Source organism: Trachurus trachurus, assembly GCF_905171665.1.
Source record: "Trachurus trachurus genome assembly, chromosome: 24".
Taxonomy (NCBI): Eukaryota; Metazoa; Chordata; class Actinopteri; order Carangiformes; family Carangidae; genus Trachurus; species Trachurus trachurus.
Window position 1 is genome coordinate 23,790,613 of NC_139910.1, and position 24,883 is coordinate 23,815,495.

Sequence of the window (24,883 nt, forward strand, 5' to 3'; positions counted from 1 at the left end):
CAGTAAGTGAGTGTGTGTGTGTGTGTGTGTGTGTATTTTAAATGTGCGTAAGCAGATGGGGCACCACCTGAGCTCGGATGATAAGTCTGTCAGGCGGAAAAAGAAAGGAAAACTGCCATCCGTGAAGCGCTTCTTGCTGAGCACAGTCAATCTGTGAACTTGTGAGTCGCGTGCATATGTGGGTGTATTATACAGAGTGTGTGTGTGTGTGTGTGTGAGCACCTCCAACAGTCTTTTTAGTGGTGATAAATATGAGTTGAATTGCATTGAACTTTTTAGACTTGAAAATTGTGTTTACTTTACAGATTTTTAATTAACTTCATTTCACATTTCGACTTCAATCTGTCAATGATAGAGGTGCAGCTGTTCCCTTAGCATTCATTTGCAGAGACCAAGCAACACTGGACTCTTGAGGTATCAGTCTTTGAGAGTGGAAAAATAATAATAATTCATCAGTCAGCCATTGAAGCAATAGTTCAACATTTTAGGAAATACTTTTGGGTTTTGTGTTAATTTGTGCAGGTGGATTTTCCTACCTTCAAACAGCCCTCAGCCTTTGTCAAAGCCACAGCTAATTGGCTATTGGCTATAGTTTTATACCCAACTGAGCTCTATCAATGTCTTCATCTACCTCTACTCCACAGGGAGAGAATGTATGAAGTGTCAAATTAGAATTACACATGAGAAGAATTGTGCTCAAACTGTCTGGACTTAACATCCAACATGTACAATACCAACATCAGAAACATGTTATTACCTACAGTTGCTATGGACAATGTGCCAGCTGATTTACACGTCCAACAGAGTGCCATAAGCTTCAATATTAGTCATTATCCAAATGACTAATACTAGTGTACTGTAATAATCTCTCTCCTTTTAGCTCTGTTTTGTCCTCAGCAGCTCCTGAGGGAAGTATCTGGGGTTTAAAGCGGCTAAATGCTTCACTGTGTTACTATCTAGTTGCTAGTAACAACAGCCTCCTGCTGCTAAGGGAACTTAACTGATAATAGAGTGAGAATAAATTTAAAATGTTCAAAAAAACTTATGAGACATAAAACCTCTCCGGTTAGTTGAAAAGGTGCTGAAAGGCTCGAAGCTGAGGGGAAGTGTGCAGTAGAGTCGATGATGAATATCTCCTAGTTATTTATTACAATTGACACATTTCACATTACAAGTAGCCATTTTATCCACCGTTAATAAAGAAAAATTGATTCGAACAGCTTCAAGTATTATATTACGATGGTAAAAACCTGGTGAATTGTTGTATTCCGTAGAAAACCATTAATATAATGAACTATAAATACACATTCTGCAACATATTTATCAGATGGAAAGGCATATGAGTGTTTGTGTCCAACAAAAAGACTGGCTTTACTCTGTTGTTGCTCCATTAGGTAAAAGCCCTATGTTGTCCGCATACCAGATAATTGTTTTGTTTACCCAGGTTTTCCTTTATATAGAATCCTGCTGTGCTGCATTGATGTAATGTCTCTCTTTACTTAATTGCAGAGTTTTTATTGATGGTTAAGTTATACATCAGTCCCTCCTGGCGAGTCCTCGTACACCGTTGCCCATAAAGTTGGAATAAACTTTTTTTTTTTTTTACCTCTCTTCATGAAATGATTGTAACAATGTGGTTTATAAGTGTATTATCTTCTCAAAACTTTATTGATCAGTCAACTTACAAACACATCACTATGAAAATGAAATCACAATTTACCTAAAGAGTAATGTGTCTGAAAACAAAATGATTCCAACTTTATGGGCAACAGTGTATTATTTCTGTGTGTGTGTGTTCCTGTGTCCTTCATGGAACTACTTAACGGAATATTAAAAAAGTAAGTGGTCTCAGATTTCTAGACCACTGTATGTGTGACAACATTTGAACAAATTGATTTATTACAACAAGGAAATATTCAGTTAAGTCTGAATAACCACGACATTAAGTTCATTTGTGAACCTCTCTGACTAAAAATGAGCCCGTCCTGAGTCTCACTCTGCATGTGTTTTACATTTTGGAACATTTTATTGCGTGGATGCTCTGCCCATTAATTTTATTACTTGCTAATTAAAAGGGCCAAAAGATATTCAGCAGAGAAAATGGCTGCTTGTGATCTTCAAACACGGACGCAACTTTAAATCTAAAGAATTGGTTGGTGTGTCTGAGTTTCTGAGTGTGCACAGATGGCATTATTATATATTTTTTTTTCCTGTTTTTTTTTTTTTTACATAATGTGTGCGCTAATTTGAATGTTAAGCCATCTTATTTTCCTGCTTTGTCTTTGTTACTGTACAGTGTCTGAGTTTCCTGCTGCAACAACACAGAAGAAAACTCAGGGGGAGATAAAGCCGATGTCTTTTGTTAAAGCCTCCTGCCTTTCTCATTTAGCCAGAAAAGAGTCTTGGGTAAAGCGAAAACTATGAGTATCTCATTATGAATCCACGGCGTTTTTGCATGGTGTATGTGTATCCATTAGCTGCTAATTGGTTAATTAGAGTGTGGATGTGCATCTGATTAGCTGTCATTAGACTTTGCAGGGGATCAGGAGGATTAAACAGCCGCTGGTGCTGAGAGTTGACTCACAAACCCTTTTTTTTTTGTCTTAAGATTCATTCTGATTTGGATGATTTCAGCATCCGCACGGGTGTTTATGTCTTATGGAGTGAGAAGAAAAGTTTTCTTTTTGTACTGTATACATGATGTGTGTAAGTGTGTGTAAGTGTGTGTGTGTGTGTGTGTGTGTGTAGCCACTCAGACAAAGCCATACATTATGTTCCTATTTCCCTCTCTGTACTTGTGTCGCTGTGCTGGGCTCAGAGGAGGGTGGAGAGCGCTGGGGCAAACTGTTAACTCAACCCAGCCAAGTGGAATAGCACTCAGACAAATGAGCTGTAATGACTAGGAGACGCAGGGGTCCAGCTCGGCTCACACTGTTTCTCTGTCCCGCTCTCACACATACACACTAACACACACACACACATACTCACAAACACATAAACACCATTGTTAAACCTTTAAGTACATACACTGTGGGAGGGAATCCTCCAGCAGTAGCTCACTCACTCTTCCTCGGTCTTTCTCTCCGTCCACTTTATCATCTGTAATCAAGCGGAAACGATAACAACTACAGTAACAACTGCACAGCAGCAACATCAAGAGCTGCTGAATTAAGAATTTGAATATGCATGCAGGTTCTGAACTGAACAAGCATTTTATCTATTTAATCATTCCTCATACATGACTTGGTGTTTGTAGTTAACGATTACTCAGTTTAAAGCTCCCTTGAACAAGATTTTTTTTTTTCCCAAAAGATCAGAACCTCACCGTATGTTCCAGCAGGATTTTACGCTGCTCCCTAAAATTACTGGAAATGTTGATATCAAACATTATTGACCATTTTACATTCCTTCAGCGTATAAGGCAGGCCAAATAAAAACACAGTGCGGTCTAAAATGGCTGGATTTCATTAAATCAGCCTGCACAATAGCTTGGCTCGCATCCACGCTTTGGGATAATAAAACCAGGCTTTTCTGTGGGGTCCGAAAAGCCTGTGGGCGCGACATTCGTCTACTCATTCACACCTCCACCGGCCAGCAGCTCCTTGGAGAGCGGCCATAGCGCACTGCAAAAGAAAAGGAGAACAAGATTCACACCTTGTAAGGAGAGCATAAAAGATCATCTGATGACTTCCCTCTCAAGTCTGCCACCTACTACTTCTGGCTCCGGTCCGATTAACACTGTTTGCCGATCGCGTCAACGCTTCCTCTGCTGGTACTCGTACCCGCACCGACACCGGCTCTTCTTCATGCAATAATTGAATTTATTTGTCATCTGTCTCTCCGGCTGCACAGCCTCAACGCTAACCATTAAGCGAGGCGATACAACACGGGAAGCTGTCAGCAGTTTGGAGGGACAATTATAAGCTTTGCCTTTGTTATGTCAGGACTTTGTTGATTATTGTCCTGTTCTGTGTAATTATTCAGCCTGGTTTGTCTTGTAGAGCCAATGCAGCGTGATATTACTCTGTTTCACCTCTCAAACTGGAAAAAGCGGGATGCAGACGAATGTGCCAGAAACGTCTTAATCGCTCCAATGTGAAGAGTGCCCTTCAGCGGATCCTCTTCCGATTTTATTTCTGGAGCCCGAGATTGTATTTGAGGGAGAGAAGGAAGCAGAAAAGAAACAGAGCGAGCAAACAGGAGAGAGAGAGAGAGAGAATTCGCCAGAGAATTGGTGTATGAGTTCCTGATATTCCTGTGGCTTATCAGTGAAATCTCCAGCAAACACATCTATCTCGTCTCATAAATGTAACATGGAGGCAGTAAATCCAGATTAGATAACCTTTGGTCTGAATATCTGCAGGGGCAGCGGCCAAAATTAAGGTCCCATGCGCTTGACCTTTTGACTAGTCGCTACTGTCGGGCCGAGCGAACCGAGGAGGGAGGGAGAAAGGGAAGGTGAGACAGGTGAACGATCGCTTCGGCTGCTGCCAGGAAAAAAAACTCGACCGCTTTTGCTCCGAGAGGCGCAGTTCATGCTCAGACCCAAAGCGAGCAGCATTTACAGGAACATGGATCAACATCAGCATCGCTCATACACCACATCTGGCACTTTGACCCGCTGTACCTGCTGCGAGGCTGGAAAGCTGCTTCTCTCTCATCCAATATTCAGCAGACAGACTGAACCCGGTTAGAGCTTTATCGTTGCATTCGCTGATGGCGCAGATTTAGTTGTTCAGTGTGTGTGTAGTGTGTGTGTGTGTGTATGTGGGCCTGAGTCCATCAAATCATATTGTGTGAGATTGTAGCTCTGCAAAGTTTGAAGAGAAAACATTTGCTCGCTCTCCTCCGGTTGTGTGTTGTCATGCAGATACTGTTGTGTTTTGTTTGTTGTTTCCTTTGAAGATTTTTGAGATATCCGTTCCTTAGATTTGTGTCATTGTCCCAATACAAGACCGAGGGGAGGGAATGAAATTCAGTGTGTGCTGCTCACGGCATTGAACACTGCATTTAAAAAATTCAACAGGAACATCTCTTTCCAGTGACAGTGTCCCAGTTCCTGTATTCCTTCAGTAGAGACTGAGTAGAAAACTCTTCACATGGAGGTATGCGGATTATCCTGAGTGCAGGGGGACACTGTTTCTGCAGAGGCACGACACCGCTGAGTTCTTTAGGTTTCATCTGACAGTACTGCCAGGACCACAAACCCAATTCAGTCACTCATGTTGTTTTAGGGCGGAGGTGAAAATCTGAGAAACCAACATCTTGGAACTTTCCATGGGCAAATACAACAAACAATAGTTTGACTGAATGAACCTTTAAAAAAAAAAGGTGGCTTAAAAAGACAAAACAAAAGATGAGGCTGAGGCTGCATAAAGTGTTTGCTTTCAATACAACAGACAAACATATGCATGCATTGCAACCTAATGGAGAAATAACAAAGTGCAATAACACTACAACACATGCACATACACAAATTCTCCAAATAATGCAAATTGCACCGTCCGTTTTCCCTGACATTACTTGGGAGCCTTTGGCCCCTGATCCTCACCATAGCAAATTAACACCCTGGGAGAGAAATCATGGGATTAGAAAATGAAAAAAGCATAAGAGAGAATGGAGAGAAGCAGCTGAGATAAGAGGAAATGGTAATGGACCAGCAGTGAGATATAAATGGCTCTGAGCTCTGAGAGACAGACTGCTGGTGTCACCGTGGCTGTGATACTCACTAATAGGAGTATATTTACTTATATATAGTGGCGTCCAAAAGTCTGAAACCAATATGCAACAGACTTTCATTTTGCATTTGTGTTGACTTGTAATCCTCTTCCCCTGCAAATGATAGTATCAGTTTAATTTGATTTCAGCGTATCTTATTATTTGGTTTCTCTTCCATTTGCTTTAATGACAGCGTGTACTCACTCACTCGGGCTGGCATGTGACAGCAGCAGCTGTGGAGGAAAGTCAGGACCTCTTTGGTCTGCAGATCCTCCTCCACAAAGACACAAACCAGAGGATCCAGCCTGTCTCTGAAGACATGGTGTTTCACATTTTGTCAGTTCTATGCAAAGTCCAGAGAAAACACCAACACAAATGTCCCCTCCACCATGTTGCATTGTTGGTTTGATACACTTATATTTCTCTCCCCTGTCATCTGCATTCATACTCTGTCATACTGTGTTAGTGACACACATCTCAGTAAATAGGACTCTCGTCTCTGTGAAAGGCTGGTATTTTCTAGCCCACCCCAAGTGTTTGCCCTTGTTTTCCCTGAGAAGTGGCTTAGAAACTGCTGCTTGTCCTCTGAGACCGCTACAAAACAGCCCTCTTCTGAGAAGACTTGTGCTGATTGGAGTCTTACAGTATGTTCTTTATTTAGCAAATCCTGTATCTGTGATGAAGTTGCAGTTCGGTCTCTCAAGGAACCGAGCTCGATGTATCGATCTTCTGATGGTGTTGACACTTTTGGTCTTCCTGATGGTGCTTTTGATGCAACTGATCCTGTTGCTGTAAAGTGTTTTGGAGGTCCAACCTTCTGTCCAGTCATGATTTGAAGCTGAGAAAGTCTACTGAGAATAACAAAAAATACTTCTAATACTCAACTGAGTGTCATTTAAATGCATGTTTTCAGTGGAAGAGAAACAACTCCAGGAAATATAGTCTGTCGTGCAAATGAGTTAAATTAGTCTATGCCCCAACTTTGCTTTAATTTCATCGCTGACCTAGAAATAGAGCTAAATCTTCAATATTTCTTCTTCATATTTTATGAATTTACTTATGCTTATGCTTTTAAAATGTTTCTAAATCCTCAGATTTTTACAAAGTTTATATAAAACTGTTATAGATTATCAGTGTAGGCTCAGACTTTTGGAGCGCACTGCATATTTATACATGTGATGCATGTGTTCGTGTTTATTTAAGCACACACACACACACTGTTTCCTCATCTGACTTGACTAGATATTTGTTTTTAATTGTCATCTCTGGATTCCTGTGATTTATGTGTTGAAGGTCTGGCTGCAAATCGACCAAGTTTCCTTAAGGATAATAATCATAATAAAAAAAGACAAATGAAAAACAAGCTCAAACCCTCAGAAGCTGACTATATGAACAATTACATATTACTTTTTCATAAAACACTCCATTTAGTTAAAGCCCTTTGCAGATGTATCTGTTTGAGTCTGTGCTTGTCATGAAGATGGAGATGTACGGCAATAAACTGGTGAAGGACTTTAAATCTCTGAGGCAATTTTTTAGGTTTTTCGCAATTGGTCTAGATACCAGTTGTGGAAAGATGAGCTGCAACTCAAGAAAAAATACAGCTAACATATTGTAAATTCCATGTACTTTGCTGTAGAAGTGCGAAGCTCAATAATGAAGAAATGTCAGCTCCTCTTGCTGAACTGAATGAACTGGGTCACAGATCGAATCTGTTCTCAGCTTTTAGCGCCGGAACTTCTCTCGGCCATGACTGAGAGGAACAAGCCCGCTCAACTCTGATGTACAGTATGTTACTTAGTGGTTAAAAGCTGTAACACGCAGAAAGCTACAGCAGCTGTCATGATACAATAACCCTGTTGCAGATTGGTGGCTGCTGAGCTGTTAACCTCATAATAGTGCTTCTATAAGTTCCATACTGAACTAAAGAGACTGAACTTCTACAAACTAGGGTTCAAACTTTGTCAGAAGAAGTATGTAACCGCCCGGCTTTATAAAAGACGTTGCAGGCGCCCACTCATGTGCTTGGAACACGAACATTAGACTGGTGAGATTGACATCAACTAGTGCGAACATTTCAGCTCAGCTAAGTGACTCTTAAATTCTACTTCTGCAGATTCTCTGTGAGGAGCGGTAGGTTTCAGCTTGATGATTGCAGCTCAAGGTCAGTTTAGTTGCTGCTCAGGAGCTTTCACACGATATCACGTGATTTTCACCTACATGTGAGGTTTGATCAGTTGTCATGGAGATAGCGGATCCCATTTCTACTCAATGGACATCTCCTTGTTGTTGATTTTAAAGTACATTCTTGACCTCGAAACCATTGTTGGATATCATGGGAGACTGTATAGAATAGACCTCAAGGTAAGATGGTTTTGTTAAATGTAATTTCTGTGGTCAAAAATGAACTGACATGAAATATTAACAAAGCTGGACATTACAATGGGCCTCATTCATCAATACCTTCTTAAGAACCTTCTTAGATTCTTTCTTAAGTTGTTCTTAAGAGGTTCCTTAAGAAAACCCTACGTCAGATTCATCAACGCGTTTGTAAGCCTCAGAATTGTTCGCAGCTGTGTTCTTATGCCAACTTCTCGTAAGTTGAGGGCGTGTGCCAGGTGAGTCTAATTAACATAGGATTAGCATAGGTAACCGCCCCATCAATGCCTGTAAAAGGGCATGAGACCGCAGGGCCGTGTGCACACAGACCCCACAGGCACTGAGCAGAGAAGGTGAAGTGAGAAAGAAAGTTGAAATGCTCAAATGAAAATCTGGGAGGGAGCACCAGACTCCAAACATAAAAATAGCTTTAGTAGTGGAGTGGCACTACTGCGGCAGGAATGAAACAAAAAAACAAACAAAAAGCTTATATTTAGTTTATATTTTTATATTTATATTTAGGCTATATTTAGTAGTGTCAGCAGTAACTGATATGAATTAAGTATCTATAATGTTTTTTAAGAGACTGCAATGATTTGTCAATTATTATTATTAATATATATGATTATTAAAAACATCATAAAAGATAAGAAAATAATTCTTATTCAAATCATATAATATCATACACCTGCAGAACAAAAGAAAACACTATAATCGGTTATTTTTGCAGAAGTCTCAGCACCTAAAAGTGCTTAAGTATACTCCTGACTGTTCGTAGATTTTGTTCTTAGTTAAGAACAAATTCTGGATAAGAAAACATTCATGAATGCCACAATCTTCGTAAAAACTTCGTAAGTAGGACGTAAGTAGGAAATTTGTTCTTAAGAACGGTTCGTGAATGAGGCCCATTATGTTACAGTAAAGCAGTTTGAATCAAAGAGATCAGATGTTCAGAAAATCTGACCTTGAGAGGATGATTCTCGACATGTGCATTAGCAAGGCATTGATCCCTGAGCTTTAAAGGGGACGTATTATGGAAATATCACCTTTTGAAGGCTCTTTAACATATATTTAGGTGTTTGTCTTGCCTTCTGGCCCCCAAAATGTGAGAATTGACAAAACAATCTGTAATGTTCAGGCTCCCTAGGTTGAAATCCACGTGGTTTTAGGAGCTGTTCCCTCAGTTGCCTTCCGGTGATGTACCGTAACTAGTTTTCAAATTTGCTAATACCAGCCCTACCTGGTACCAGTAGAAGGGGCGGGGCGGGGCAAGCAGTGGTTTATTTGCATTTAAAGGGACAGGCTGAACAGGGCTGTTTTGAGATGATGAAAAGAGCTGTGATGTTTGATCCTTGGGGTATTTTCACCAAAGCATGTCACAAACATGTCTTTAAGACACCTGGGAACTTGAATTTGAATTTGTGGAAAGGGGGCAGATTATGTCTCCTTTAACTCCTCTGTTTAACTCCAGGGTGGTATGGTGTGTATATTGGTAAAGCCCACATTGGTAAAACCCAAGTCAAGCCCACAGTGTCCGTTTGGCTGTACCTAAAAATAGCTGCTTAAAGTAAGGTCACAATGGCTCAAAACTCACGTACAGTAGAAGGTGCGTGAGGTGAAAGAACAGGAAGATGAAATAGTGTATTTTGGAAAAGGAGCAATGATTCTAGGGATTTGGGAAAGAGAGACTTGAGGAGAAAGAGAAGTGAGAGAGATAGAGCAAAATCTCCCACTGGGTAGACAAAGAGAGAGAGAGAGAGCAAGAAAGAGGGAGGTGTTAGCCGCAGGGTAAAAAGAAGAGGAATAAGGAAAGCAGGGTCGCAGCATGGGGCAGAGAGCAAGGAGACATAACAAGGTGAGATAAGGCTCAGTGTGGCAGCAGGGAAGAGGAGAAGACACAATCTTTCCGTTCTGTCCTCATCTTTCCATCAACCTCTCTTCTTCAGGAGTGACTGTGTGTACTGTGTGTGCATATGTGTGTGCATATGTGTGTTAAAGTCCACAGTGTGGATCCAGCTTAGTCCAGCATGGGGGACAACATGGGCAGCGAGCTCCTGTCACAGATAGGTTTCATTTAGTTTAAGTCGAGTTGCGTGGACGCAACACGCAAGAAAACTGCCAGGGTGTGTGCGTGCGTTGGTGTGCATGCATGCGAGTGCGTGCGTGTCACGCTCCGTGGGTGGGCATCAACTTCAATTTGAGATTCAGCTCTTACACAAGCCTATCCGTTCCTCCGAGCACATATTTTTTTTGCCACACAATTCACAGCTTGTGATGACTGAAACCTCCTTCTGGGGGATTTAATACTAGGGTTCTGTCCAGATGTTGCCATTGTACACAACCTGCTGCACTGTTCAACCAAGAGTTAGTCGTCTCTCCATCAATCAGCTCTAACAAATTTTCCTAGTAATCTGTTAGTGAATTAAGTGGACAAGCCTATCACACACACTCTTCCTCGCTGATGAACATTGTCTTGGAGTCTTCTGCTAAGGGATAGATATTTTGTTATTGGAGTCCAGACAGAGATAAAGGAGAGTTAATAAGTTAATATGGACTTCAATTCATCAGCTGGACACAAACAGGACTACAAATGAATGCTAAAGCAGCTCCATCTCTGCTGAATGTGTAAGTAGGCTTAGCAATTGTAGGAGTAATGGCACAAACTGAAAGTAAACATCACTTGGATTTCAAAAACAGGTTTGTGTCTTGAGTGACCACCTGTTTTTATATAATCTAGACATTTCCAGTGTCTGTTTTAGTTACATATGTCTTTATGATGTAATAAATTATTATACTTCTACTATCTCAATGTGTAAAAAAAAAAAAAAAAAACAGTGGTTGCTGTGCAATAGCCACATGTTCAGTAGAAGAATTGTTATTCTAGCTTACATTCATGTATCTGGTTACATATCATTTTATTTGTCTTTTTTTTCCTGAGTATGGACAGGTTATAAAAATAACAGAAATAAAACAAAAGGTCAGTAACAATCAAGAGAAGGCATTTTCTCCCCAAACTGTCATGGGTATAAACTCTGTCAGGGAAAAAAGAAACAAGCTGTCAAGACCTGGTTATCCCCGCATCCCCAACCGCTCATCTCCATCCTTCGATCCTCCATCCCTTCATCCCCTTCATCCCTTCATCCCTCTACCCAGGCTCCCATCAAACCTGCGACTGACTGACAGCCGTCCCTGCGAGGCTTTGTTGTCTGAGAAAAGTCACACACATGCACACACCCACACAACCATCTGATCCGACGCCGTGACTCCCGTCAGCGGTGCCGCTCTCTTGTTTTGTTGCGTTCTGACAGGCCGGCGTTGGGTTGTGCGAGCTCGTGAGTGTGTTGAGGGCTTCAGGGGGTCAGAGCCGGGCAGCAGCCTCAGCGCCCAGATGTGGACTCTCCCTGACGTGTCTGGCCAAGTGGAAAGCACTGAGAATAGCCCTGCACATGTGCACTAGGTGATAATAAAGACCTGAATGCATAGAATCTGGCACATTGCAGCAGAGTTGAATTGCTTAGGCTGGCCTAATTAGACACTGTGGGGGTTCAAGATGGTTTTATGGAGAAGAAAATGTGTGTGGGGGGAAAAACAACAAAAGAAACTGTTGTTTTTACATCTGTTTCTTCAAATCATGTCCTCTTTACGTTTTAGGACAAGAAATACTGTATAAAAATAAAAAAAATCTGGAAACTAGCACTGGTACATCTTGACTTCACAATGTTTTAATAAGACGTTAAAGGTAATATTTCTTCTTGGACAACCTGAACCTGTACAGATTTTAAACCAAACGTTAAATAGCAGAACACTGATTGATGTACACACAGGAAAAAGAGAAATCTCAAATTGGCTCAGACACAGACAGGGGAACTTTGCCAAGTTAATTGAGGCAGTCAATATCAACAAACTGAAACTGAAGCTAATAGGATGAAAGAGAAGGAGATGAAAAGAGATGAAAATGTAATCCCATAAAGACAGAGAAAACAGTCAAACTTTTAAAATCCAATAAAGTTGAAAAATAGTGTGTGATGAAGAGAAATGGAGTACAAACACGTACAGCAATAGCTGCAAACTAATCATGAGAAAGAACAATAGTGGAACAAAGTCAATATAATTAATGCGCGTGTGTGTGTAGGTATGGTTGGATGCTCATGAGAGGGAAGACAAAGAGCCCGTTTTCACTTAATTCTTTTTTTTTTTTTTTCCAAAGAGCAGCCGCTGTAGCTGTGACTGTCCTATAAAACTACACTCCCATTTATTAGCAGCATATCCAAGGTCTGTTGGAGGTCTTGAGAGCCGTTTGTGGCTCCGAGTCTGGGGCGTGATGCCATGAAGCTGTGAAAACTGGCCAGTGATGGGAACGAGTTCAACTCAAACCTTTGTTTTTTTAAGCGGTGCTCCAAGTTCGCACATCTTTCACGTGCTGCCAGGAAGGGCAGCGACTCGTACGCCTTCCGTATTTTGTCATGGCTGTCTTTTTTTTTTTTTTTTAGCTCTCGTACCAGACCTCTCTTTGCGGTGACACTGTCACAATTTCTCCTTGAGCCTTTACTTTCTTCTCCGTCCATCCTACGCTGAGGAACATATTCTTAAAATCTCACCGTGGAAAAAGCGCCAGCCCGCTTTAAGCTGTCCGCTAAGTCTAAGCTGTATGTCCACGATATGTCTGAGGCAGTGCTTACTGTTCTGTCTGTTTGCTCAGCCTCAGTAAAGCCCATTGTAGTTTTTGTATCTTTCTCCTCGTTTACCCTTTTTCTCTTCCAGGGGGAAAGCTCTGTTTTACCAGCTTTGAAAAAAAAAATAGAGGCTTAAGAAAAAAAAATACATAAGGGTATAGTTTTTAAACAGAAAGAGGCAAAGGGAAAAGCCAGCCGCTATGGGTGTGCCTGCCAGGAGAGTGTGGAAAGGTATCGATCCAAATCGATGAGCCAGGGGTTGATCTCAGTTTGGAGTGTATGAATATTACCTGTCCTTGTGTCTCTTTCCTTTCTTCTCCCATTCCCTTGTTTTTCTCCCCCATCTCCTCTCATACACACACTCAACCTCTCCCTATCGCCTTTCACTCCCTCCCCTGCTCGCCCCCCTGTACCCGCCTGCCTGCTGCTTACAAACACACAGCTCATTTCTGTCTGGCGGCTCGTCGTCTTGTCTGTTCACTGGAGCCTGCTGCTGAAGACTGAGAGGACCTGAGACACGCATGTGGCAGCCTGCCAACCTGTTTGTGTGTTTTGGATCACTGGTGTCTTTATCCAGAAGCTGTGTGTGCGTATGTGTGTGCGTGCATGTCTGAGAGCAAAGATCGGGTGAGGAGTGCTTAATGTGTTTCGAGTATCTTCTTAATCACACAAGGTCCTAAGCACGCGTGCGTGACGAGGACACATCTCCACATACGAATGTACACAAATTGATTCTTACCTATTGATTTTGTAATTCTCTTATGCCCTGTCCAAACAGTGTAGGTTTCACTGTGAGTGTGAGTGTGTGAGTGTGTGGGGAGTGAAAGTGTGGGCCAGAGCTTGTGTTATGGGAAAGAAGGCAGGATAAAGAGAGCTGGGCACCGACCAGATAACTGGCAGCCACATCAGTCTCAGTAATTGAGTTATACTTTGCCATTTATCGTAGTAGTTTCCTGTGACCAAGAGGAAACTTTTCTGTTTTGCATTTTGTTTTGCATTTCCCAACAAGATTATTGACTCAGGGACAGCCAAGGCCTTCTGAATACCAAATCGCAGACTTATAATGTGCTATAATAAGTCTTTCATAAACACTCAAGTCTATTATAAACACACAGTCTAGCGCTGATTGTGCGTTCTCGCGCAGCTCGTCAAGGTTCTTGTCAGAAAATGAAAAGGCTGAAAAGGTGTTTTCTTTTCAGCGCTGCCATATATAAACACAGTAAGCAAGATGCCAGAAAACATTATGCCTGCTAGTTGCCGTGGCACCAAGGCATCTCAATGGGGCTTTGATTCAGTCTTGGCCCCTAATTAAATATTTGAGACCCTGACATCCGGCTTTTTCCATCCTATTAATCCTCCCTCCACCTTTTCCTCCACTTCCGTCCTCCAGGTGTAGCCGAGGTGATCGTTCTGGTGGGAGGGCGCCAGGCCATCGGGATGAACCAGCGTTCCCTGACAGCGGTCACCTGTTTCAACCCGCAGAACAGTAAGTGGTACCCGCTGGCCAGCCTGCCCTTCTACGACCGCGAGTTCTTCAGTGTCATCTCAGCGGGCGACAACATCTACCTGTCAGGTGAGTTAAATCACCCGCTGCAGCAGCACAATTGTAGCTTTTCCTCTCGCAGTCATTTAGCGGCACAGAGACACAGGACACACGACGCCGTCACTTTGTCACACCGCAGTAGCGAAAGGCTGTTCCCGCATCCAGGAACAAACAGCTTGTATCCATTTAAAAGAAAAATACCAAATGAAGAACATGAGCATAAAGTCGGTTCAAATTCATAAATGATTGGGGTGAGAGACTTTGTCTTTGAGTCAATTTAGTCACACTCAATAAAATAAAGCACTAATTTCAGTAACATTGAGTTATCTTGTTATGGTGCCATCACGCTGCAACGAGACAATAAAACAAAACGTTTTACCTTGACTTGAGTTGAATGCTCAATCTTGACAGAAGTTGACATTTTTCAAGAAATACTTCAAGTGGGCTTAATGCACCTTAAGGATATATACTTTTGCCATCATTCAATACAGTAAGTGGTTTGTTTGTTCATCATGTAAAAGGTAAAAAAAAAATACATGATGTGAGAGTTGTACATCTATAAAAGCAAAGCATTGATTATCTCCTAAGTGACCTCTTGGCAAAGCCACTTAAATCACAATAAAGCAAACATTTCCAAACATGGCATTTACACTCTCTTACTGAGGATATATTTGCTCTGTTATGGTTACGATCCAGCAAAGGGAGGCTACCAGGCCGTCACCCACTTCCTGTGACCTTTGCAAACAGTTTTGAAAGGCAGAGAGGAGACAAACTTTGGAATCAACAGATGAGTAAGCTCAGGGGGCAGCCAAACTCTCCATCCACACAAACTTTTTCTTTCTTTTCATGTGAGTTCTTTTTGAATAGAATGTGTCTTCTGGTTACCTTCGGAGGAGCTTTTTTTTGAACTTGACGTTTTTCCTTGTCTGGCTTTACAGTTGCTGCAGTGTTCTGCAGTTTATTTTGTTCCATAGTGGCACACTGTGCACTCTGTGACTCCCTCCACGAGACACCTTTAAGTTGCTCCTCCAGAGGTAGACTGAATTTCTCCCTCCACGGTCCATTTGTGCGAGAATCCTGCATGGTACTCAGACCTTGACATTGCACCGTGGAAATGCAACAGGATTTGTCCTGCGTGTACCTTTCCTCTCCCTCTTTTCATATAAATGTAAATTTGTGTTTGGGCATTGGAACAGGTCTGCATGTGTCCGCTGGGAGTCAGACAGCCAGCGGGGAAATCAGAGGTGCACTAGCTAACCAATCAATGGGCCCCAGTCTGTAACCTTCCTCACACTCGGAGCAGGGTCACAGAGTCACGGCCAGTGTTACATGTCGGACTACACAGCTAACAGGGATGCTTTGAAGAGCTGAAACAAGTGCAGCTCTGTTGGTTGGCTGGTTGACTACTAAACATAACAGAAAACTACTCTCAGTCATCTAAAGTTGTCCAAACCTGCAACTATTTCCAACAGCAACAACAAAAACCATGCATATTTGTATATTTAGGATTTTAATGCAGAAAAGAAAATAGTTTGAAGAAAGAAATTAAAACACGTTTCTATATCACAATCTATATGTTTATGTCAAGGTATTGCATGTATACAGTGAAATAACAACAGTGCTCCAGTCTATTACCTATTGTATACTGTAATGCCTACACAGTACTTGAAGGAAATCCATTGTTGCATTGTTGTCTGCATTTCTACAGCAGCTGAAGAAACTTTTTTGTTCCTTTTCGTTATTCTACTGTAATGTGACCTTGACCATTGTGAAGTGATGACCGAACAATGTCTAGACTGTGTGTCTATTTAAAGGAGAATTCCAGCCATTTTTGACCTCTAAATCGTTTTCCTGAGGGTCACCCAGTGTTGGGAGGAGCACTAAAATTGTGACTAAAACTGATGCAGGCAAACCGGAGTTACACCATGGCTCCCCGGCGCTTGGGATTACGCTAACCTATGGGGGCAATTCTTTCAACCACAACAAACACTCAAAAAACAATCAAATATCTATGGTACATGACTCAAATCCATACGAGACACCACTGAACTCATATAGTGTACAGTATAAACAGTATAAACTTTATGTTTTTGCATGTAATCACTCACCTTAGATAGCCTAACCAGAGAGACATCCTGGAAAGACATTACTATCCGATTGGATAGTGAAAGAAAGAATTGCCCCCATGGGGTAGCGTCATTATCCTAGCCATGGTGTAACTCTGGTCAATTTAAGTCACATTTGTTGCTCCCCCCAACACTGGCTGACCATCAGGAAAACGATTTAGGGGTCAAAAATGGCTGGAATTCTCCTTTAACAGGGAATATAACTTTATTACTATTATTATTTGTATATATTTACTTTTTAAAAATTATTATAACCCACAGTATTTCTACTGTATCGATATGTTTACATTTTCAATTGTGATGCAGATGTGTTGCGATACTCAATGTAATTATAACATTGGTTTCTGTTCTAATTGTGCCTTACCTCCTAATAAAAATATTAACCAAAAAAAAAAAAAAAAAAATTATTATAACCTTTATATAAATTTGGAAATATATTGAGGAGCAACCTCAATTACGATATTGCACGTTGCACATCACCCAGTACATGTGAGTGCAGCAGTACTGTACATTAGTCAACATGTATCAGGTTGAAATGCAGGTTGACACCCTGTGCTTCCCAAATGATTCCAGGTTTTGTTACACATCCCAGCTTAATACTGTCTGTACCTCTTATTTCAGGCGGCACAGAGACCGGTGTGATGGTGGCTGACGTGTGGTGCTACATGTCCCTGTTGGACAACTGGAACCTGGTGTCCCGGATGACGGTGGCTCGCTGCAGACACAACAGCCTGGTGTACGACGGCAAGCTCTACACCATCGGAGGACTGGGCGTATCAGGGAACCTGGACCATGTGGAGAGGTAAGAGTCACGCCAACACAACAGCAGCTCGTCTCCAAAACAACAAACACCTCCAGCAGCTCCCAGCTGGTGACCGCGCACACTCTCGTACAGCTCTCACCCCAATTTGACAGCCATCTCTGCTCGCACATGTGGATGATTGTACAAAAGTAGGTGGATGCTGAGCAATCCAGTTTTTTTTTTTTTTTTTTTTTTTTTCGAGGCAAATAAATATTCACACTGCGCGGTGAAACATGGCAGATGGCGTGGCATGCAGTAGTGCGGTACAGCATATTGCAAAAGTGGTTGGACAGGTTTGTTAGCATTTTCGGTAAGAGCAAAAGGTGCAGAGGAATGAATCCGAGCTGGAGCATATTAAATGGTCACAGCTGTGAGTGTTGTTAGGGAGCGATAGAGCACCACTTACTTGTTTATGAGTGGTGCAAGAGTGAGAGGATTTGCTTCAGAGAGCAGAGTGGTATACTGTGTCTGATTCTATCCACTTCAGCATCAACACATCACCAGCACTTCATTTGAAGGTCGTCCTCTGTGGCCTATTCTGCTGGGTCTTTTCTTCTCATTTTTTTCCCTGCATTTGTTGAGATGCTACAGCATATATAAGCAGACATGGATAGTTCCCTCATTGAGGATAATGAATTCCTAGTGGCATAAACACAAATAGGAATCGTCCAGATAGAATAATTAAATTCATATCATTCACCTTTTGCGATGCTTCTCCCCTTGTCTTGTTCTTCCCTCTAACCAGGGCTGAGGAGTAACTTTTAGCAGAGGGGGGGCTACCTCCCCTACACGGCAGAGCGAGATTAACCAAAGCAATCAAAAGAACATTACTGAGTATATTAGAGCAGGCCGCTGCCGCTCATTACCTAGCAGCTCAATTGATCTCCAAAGCTGTTCGGAATGCACAACAGTCCTCCAAATGAAACAGCCTAATTTGATATTTCCCCATAATGCCGCCATACAGTGTCGTTATGACAGGGGGTAGATGGAATATTTGCCCCATAATGGAAACGCATTTGATTCCTTTGTCTCTGAGCTGCTTAATTTTAGCTCTGCCGGTGCATCTGGGGCATTCACCGCTCTGAAGAAATCAGCCCGTGTGATGCCTTTGTGTGTGTGTGTGTGTGTCTCTGTCTATGCCCATGTTTGCGTTTTAGTGCAATCGTGAAGCTTCTCCAAAGCCTTCAGCAACTGGACTCAATTATCAGCACCGTAAAACTTTAACCTACTTTGCCTCTCTCCAAGAAATGCCAGAGGCCTCCTCTGCTCGGTATTACTGCCCTAGTGCTGCTCTCACACAGGTTGCACTGGCCGGGGAGAAATAACCCACACACGCCCAACAAAACAGGAACTTGTAGTTAGGGAAGAAAATACATGGTTCTTTGGCTGGAACAAACGATTTGTTAAGACGGGGTCAAGGTTATATTCACTGGCCTCATCATGTAAAAGCTAACAGGTCTCTCAAGTCATTTGGGCAAGATTTCGGAGCAGTCAACAAGCTTGTTTCTAAGCAACCCAGGCTTTTATTTCGTCTTTTTCAGAAACTGCTGTGTGAAACCAGAGTCAAAATTGAGTCAGGAGGTCTAACGACTCACTGTTCAGGCGTTTAGAAGCGACAATAGCAGATGATTCACTTATGTCTCATACTGTATTCTTAAAGCTGGTGTTTCTGCTGATATATTTAAATTGCAAGTTTTGTGTGTACATATTTTTTATAGTGATTATCAGAAATGCATTATTCATTGGTTCAGATTCCCATTTAAAATACGCTGTTTGGATAATCAACCTTTTGTTCTCTGTTGACCTGCTGTGAATGACTTTACCATGGATGGATTGTAGATTAATCAACTGGCAAACATTGGGAGTGTGAGCTGCATGCACTTTAATCAAGACCAGCACATCTGACAATAATGCCTATGAAGAAGATGCCAGCTGTTACCTTAATGCAAAGGTTAAATACATTTTGCCTCCTGCTGAGAATTCTGTGGTACAAAACAAAACAAAACCAAAGAAAGAAAGAAATATATATACCGGTATATAATCCCATTTTATCAGGTTTTGTGTTATTGCAATAAAAGTTCAGTTTGGGAGAAAATATATTACTTGCTCAGCATTGGTAAAGCTACATTTTCAATAAGACACATATTATATTCTTGTAGCCAGCTTGGATATACAATGATTTTTTTCACTGTTCCAAGAAACTCATTGAATAAGTCAAGTATTGCAGCTCTCCCAACATTCAGATATCAGTGCATATGCCTCTGCAGATAAAGTACATATACATCATTTTTATTGTGGATGTGTGAAATAAACCTAATATGTTGTATTACACATAATTTACAATAAAATAATTTACTGATTTGAGGGAGAGTCGTGTACTGAAAAACATGATTTTCATCAGGAGTAAATAAATGAGTATGTTCAAGCTATAATGAACAGAAATAGTAATATTGAAAATATACAGTAGAGTAATATTCACATCCCTTTTTAAAAACATATTAAAACTTGACAACTGTAGGAGCAATTCACCAAACCTCCATCGTATATACTACAATGTGCATCTCCGCTGCAACGTAAACAAAGACCAGGAGACAACAGACTGGATGATTGATCATTTTTGTGCTGCACTTCAGAAAATACATCAGTACGTCTCACTGACAGCTGAATGAGACAACTGACTAACAACAGTGTCACATGAAGCCCCTCTCCAACCTGAAGGAAGACTTCACAGCTGTGTCACTGAGATCAGAGCTGGACAACTTGAGCTGGGCTGAGCATGAGCAAACAAGTACATTAGAATTAGTTTTTTGTGAAATAAGGTTTGCCATAATAAAAGTTGGTATTCATCAGTAGTGAAACACATAGTTAAGTTACTGTAGTCTGACATGTATCAGTATTATAAGTTTTAGAAACTCAGGAGTCTGTTTGTGAACTCTTCCCCTCTTATGCTGCTGTTACTGTGGTTCTACTGTAGAGCTGTAACGGCTTCACTTCATGTTTGATGCTCAAAAAGTTTGAGATGAATCATCAAAATCTAGTGAGGTTCAAGTTCTTTGTAAAAATTCTTGACAGGGATACAATAGGAAGGAAAGCAAACAGTATTGGGGCCATTTGCAATGGAATATAAATTAGGTTTCTTTTTTAGTTTTTTATGGTGGAACACCGAGCAATTTCAAAGATTAGGGAAGAGTTGTAACTCTGGCTTGTGTCCAACAGCCTGCTGGTGTGTCAAATCAATCAAAGAACAGGTGCTATAAATCACACACAATCTCAGTGGCTGGAAAAGAGCTTGCCAGATAGAGAATAGCAATTTATTTCATAAGACCCATTATTCTAGTTTATTTGCTTCCACTGATCATTTTGTAACAAGAAAAGATACAGCATAAATAATAATAAGACGATTATTTGTTTGAATAGGTAACTCGACTTGAATTCTTCTGTGTAGGCTGTCAAAGTGGTGTATGTTGTTTAGTTTTATTTTCATAGCTCATTTGAATCTTCCTGCACCCAAGAGCCTGAATCTTGCCTCCAGGTTACATTGAAACTACTTTCCATTATTGACTCCAAGTCAGATCTTAATATCTTGGCTTAGTTTACTCACGTATCATTGTCCAAAGCTCAAAAGAAACAGTTGAAGGTTATCAAGATCGCTTTCAGGCCATTTCTGATGGCATTTGTTCATCTGCTTTGATAAATGAGCCCCATTAAGTACTGATCCTTTATTTTGTAGCTAACTACCAGATTTGGCAGGTGTGGCTCCACAGTGAGACAAAAGTTGGCTGTACAGCAGCTTCAGTAACACTGGGCCAAAACTCTAAAGATAGGCAGCCAGTCCACAGCAGGGCTAGACCCTGGCCAGTGGAGATAAGGGAGCAGTTACTCGAGCCTTTTTTTTTTTTCTTTTTTTTTTGTCGCATCCACACGAGGAGGAAGAACTGCATGTGTCTGAAGTGCAGTTGTAATATGGAGAGCTAATAACATTCAAAAACCATTAGTCAGTGTATGCGAGTGGCAGCCTTGTTTGATATGCAGATGGCTGGTGGGGATTGGATCTGAAGGCTGGGGAATGTCATGAAGCGGCACAACAGCCACAGTTGATTTGCTCTGCTCATAGAGTTGGTTGATTTGGAGATTGTTTACACATAGCCAGTCTTTTTTTTTCCCTTTTCATTGTGTATGCATTTGCATCTCTGTGCTCCCTGGTGTGTTTCCCGTACTCATTGTTCCCTGAGTGTGTATGCGTGTACATATATGTATTCCACTTTGCACACGCCCGTTTTTATTTGTGCGCCTGCATCGCCTGGCCTCGGCCAAGGTCTCTCACCTTCCAGCTCCGGCTTCTGAGCACACTGATTCGTAATTTGCAGTCCATCCTCTCTCCCCCTTGCCTTCCATCTCTCCATCCATCTCACTGAGGGTTTCACGCTCCTAACCGTGAAATTCACCCACATTCACAATTATGTCTTCAATCAGAGCCATCTCGGAGCTAGTAGGATGCAGCCTTTCTTTGGGAACGGCAGGAGGTCCAAATCAGCACTCAGAGGACCGAGCCAGCTTATTCCTGTCTCCGCTCTCGACACTAATGACTGACAGATTTTTTTAGGGATGGGAGCAGTGGAGTTCGGGGGGCTTTTAACTTGCAATCAGGTACCCTGGGCCTGCATGCTCCTCAGCATGTTGATCCATCAGCAAACCAATATGATTGCAGATATTGAATAATTCATGGTTGTCTAATGATGTGTCAATCACAGATGGTTTTGTTTTATTTATTGCGCACTATGCACAGGTTTGTGCGCCCCTCCAAGCTCTATTGCAAGTTAATATTGCATGAAGACTGTTAGCAACATGACACTGAGTACAGCAACTAGCTTCTCTCATCAGGGATGTTGTGCTGTTTGGCTAACAAGTCTGGAGGAGAGAGAAGCAATTTGCAGTGTTGCTACAACGCTCGCTGCCTCTTTTATGGCTTTTTCACTAAAATGACCTTTCTAATTGCAGTACATAAATATGTGCCCAATAAAAATCTGTGGACAGGGCTCCACTGTTCACACGTTGTCTTGCAGGTTCATTAACTGGCACATTTATTGTTGTTATTGCATAAGCGTCCTTGCACCAGGGTGTTAAGTTATTCAGGCATTATTCATTGAGTGCCTATTGTCAGGACTGTAGTTTTTCCATTTTCCATGAAGGTTGCTGTGATGCTCTGCTAGTGGTCAGCCTTCATCCTTCTCTTAAAGGAGAACTCCGGTCATTTTCTTAGTAACGCTCTACAGCTCTAGGTCCTTGAGTGCAACCATGGGAAAAAATCTGAAAAAAATCTGTGCAGCCCAGACCTAGATCTCCTCCTGCTAGCTGCGCTACTCACTGCAGTTAAACAGCGAGGTAATGGGGGCAGTTCTTCTAACTGCGACTTTGGCCTCTATATAATGTTCAAAATATAACTACAAATGCTTTGCAACATCCACCAGTTCCTTACCACACAACACTGAGTTGTGCATAACTCTGGTAATATGAGAGAGCAGTGTTAACATGTGTTTTTATCACGCACCTCTGTTTAAACTACTTCTTGGGTAGACATTACTAGTCGACTGTTGAGCTCGGGACTGTTTCCATATCAACATAGACAAAAACGCAAGGAAAACATGGATTTAGGAGGAAAAAAAATGTTTTGGATGGGGAAAAAAGCAGTTATATTCATATTGATGCTTTTTTCCCCCATCCAAAATCAGCTGTAGGGCTTTACTTAGAAAATGACCGGAATTCTCCTTTAACATAACTTTGTTCTATCCATGTCTTGACTTCTACTTTTTAAATTAAAAGTACTGTTATCTTGTTGAGCAGCGATAATGGGCCCGTTTCAAGAATGTCGGCTGAGTCATGGATGCAGGAGGCTGAACTGTAATGCTTCGGCGACCTTCCGGAGGAGCGCCGAATGGGCTCCCGGGAAATTTCATCAAATCAACCATGACCAAGAACATACAGCGAGATGGAGATTCCAGCGTGGAGGTTTCACGGCGCCTCACGCTGCACACAGTTGAAGTCCTCTGTGGGCTGATCTGTGAACTGGCAAGTCCTTAAGTACTCCATGTCCTGCGGGTGGTGGTGTACGCTGGGTTGCCAGTCACCCGGAGAAAGGTCCCCCTCTGTGGGACACCGGGGGGATGGGAGAGACCCCGCGACGCGCTCATAGACGGAAGAGGCTTCAGCTGCTCTTTGGGGTTTTTGATGTGGCAGGTTTCGCCTCCTGGCTCTCACTGTGATAGGGAGCTGCTCCTTTGTCTGCAGGTGAAAAGAAGCTGTTCGGCAGCCAGAAAGAGGAGCTCACGCCCAGCCCAGTTCATTCACACTAACTCAGCGTTCACATGCTGCCATCCAACCTCTAAATCTTAACTCCCTGAATGCAGGTGGATTAAATGAACGTGCGTACGGCTCTCTCTCTCACATCCGGCACAGTGAGTTGGTTAGATGAGAGGTCCTCCTTTGTCCATTTCCAGCTCCCTGCCCAACAGCACTCTCTTTTGGAGACAGTGGGAAAAATAATCAGCAGGGCAATGACGCTAATAACAACGGAGCACCCCGCTGCTCCGCAACCCCAGGTGTTCTGGACCCTTCGGCGGTGGAGTCAAGACAGAGGGAAGGGGGGAGAGAAGGAGCCAGCCGAGAAGAGTTTAACAGCACAGAGAAGATGAGAGGAGTGTGTGGATGCAGCCGCCCCCCTGGTGGGCCTATGAGCTCTACACAATCAGTCACAGTGGAACCAATGGGCTCATGTGAAGACAACCCTCAGTCTTCTTCTCTCTCAGCCCCTCCAGCCCCTCCAGCCTCTCCACACCAATAATGGACTGAGGCGTTGCAGTGCACGTCTTTTATAATGTTTGTGTGTGTGGATCTGTTTCAACATACTGGGTCAGACCGAGCCTGGGGCTATGGGTTTGGAGAGGGTGGGGGGAGAAGCGGTGGTGAAGAGGGCAGCCAGCGCGGTAGCCCCCGCAGCATGGCGCTGTGGTCGGGGACAACGGGCTCCCACAGCCCCCCTGCTGCACCGGTTCCCCCCCGCCGAGCTAATCCTCTGCTCCTCAGGATTAACCAACTTCACAGAGCTGGCCCCTACTGCGCTGTCAAGGCCCCCGTCCACACCCCGACCCTACCCCCGCCACTACCCCCCTCCCCACCACTCACACTCCCATACACCCCCTCATTACCCCTGGACCATATTCCTCTCCTTTCTGAGACATCAGTGTCAATATTCACTTCCTCTGCCTCTCTCTCCATGTCTCCATCTTGTCCTTGTGCATGTTTCAGCTCATTTACGACTGGTCTGTTTATATTGCAGTGGCATGCAAAAGTTTGGGCACCCCTGGTCAAACTTTCTGTTAATGTGAACAGTTGACATATTCCCTTTACTGCTTATAAATATATATTATTATTATTATTATTATTATTATTATTATTATTATTATTATTATTATTATTATTATTATCATTATCATTATCATTATTATTATTATTATTATTATTATTATTATTATTATTTTATTTTATTTTATTTTATTTTATTTTATTTTATTTTTATTTTTATTTTACATTTTCAAAATGACAGAAAAGGAAAAGGGCCCAAGCAAAGGTTTGGCCACCCTGCATA

General features: G+C 42.1%; 1 protein-coding gene across 1 annotated transcript in view; it reads left to right on the forward strand.

Annotated features, from left to right (window-relative positions):
* klhl29 (kelch like family member 29) overlaps positions 1-24,883 on the forward strand; it is a gene marked incomplete at its 3' end in the record, with an annotated part of 210,032 nt that overhangs the window by 156,359 nt on the left and 28,790 nt on the right. Inside the window, 2 exon segments of the mRNA XM_084000631.1 lie at positions 14,161-14,343; positions 17,061-17,241. Of these exon segments, the coding sequence (XP_083856757.1) occupies positions 14,161-14,343; positions 17,061-17,241 (364 nt within the window).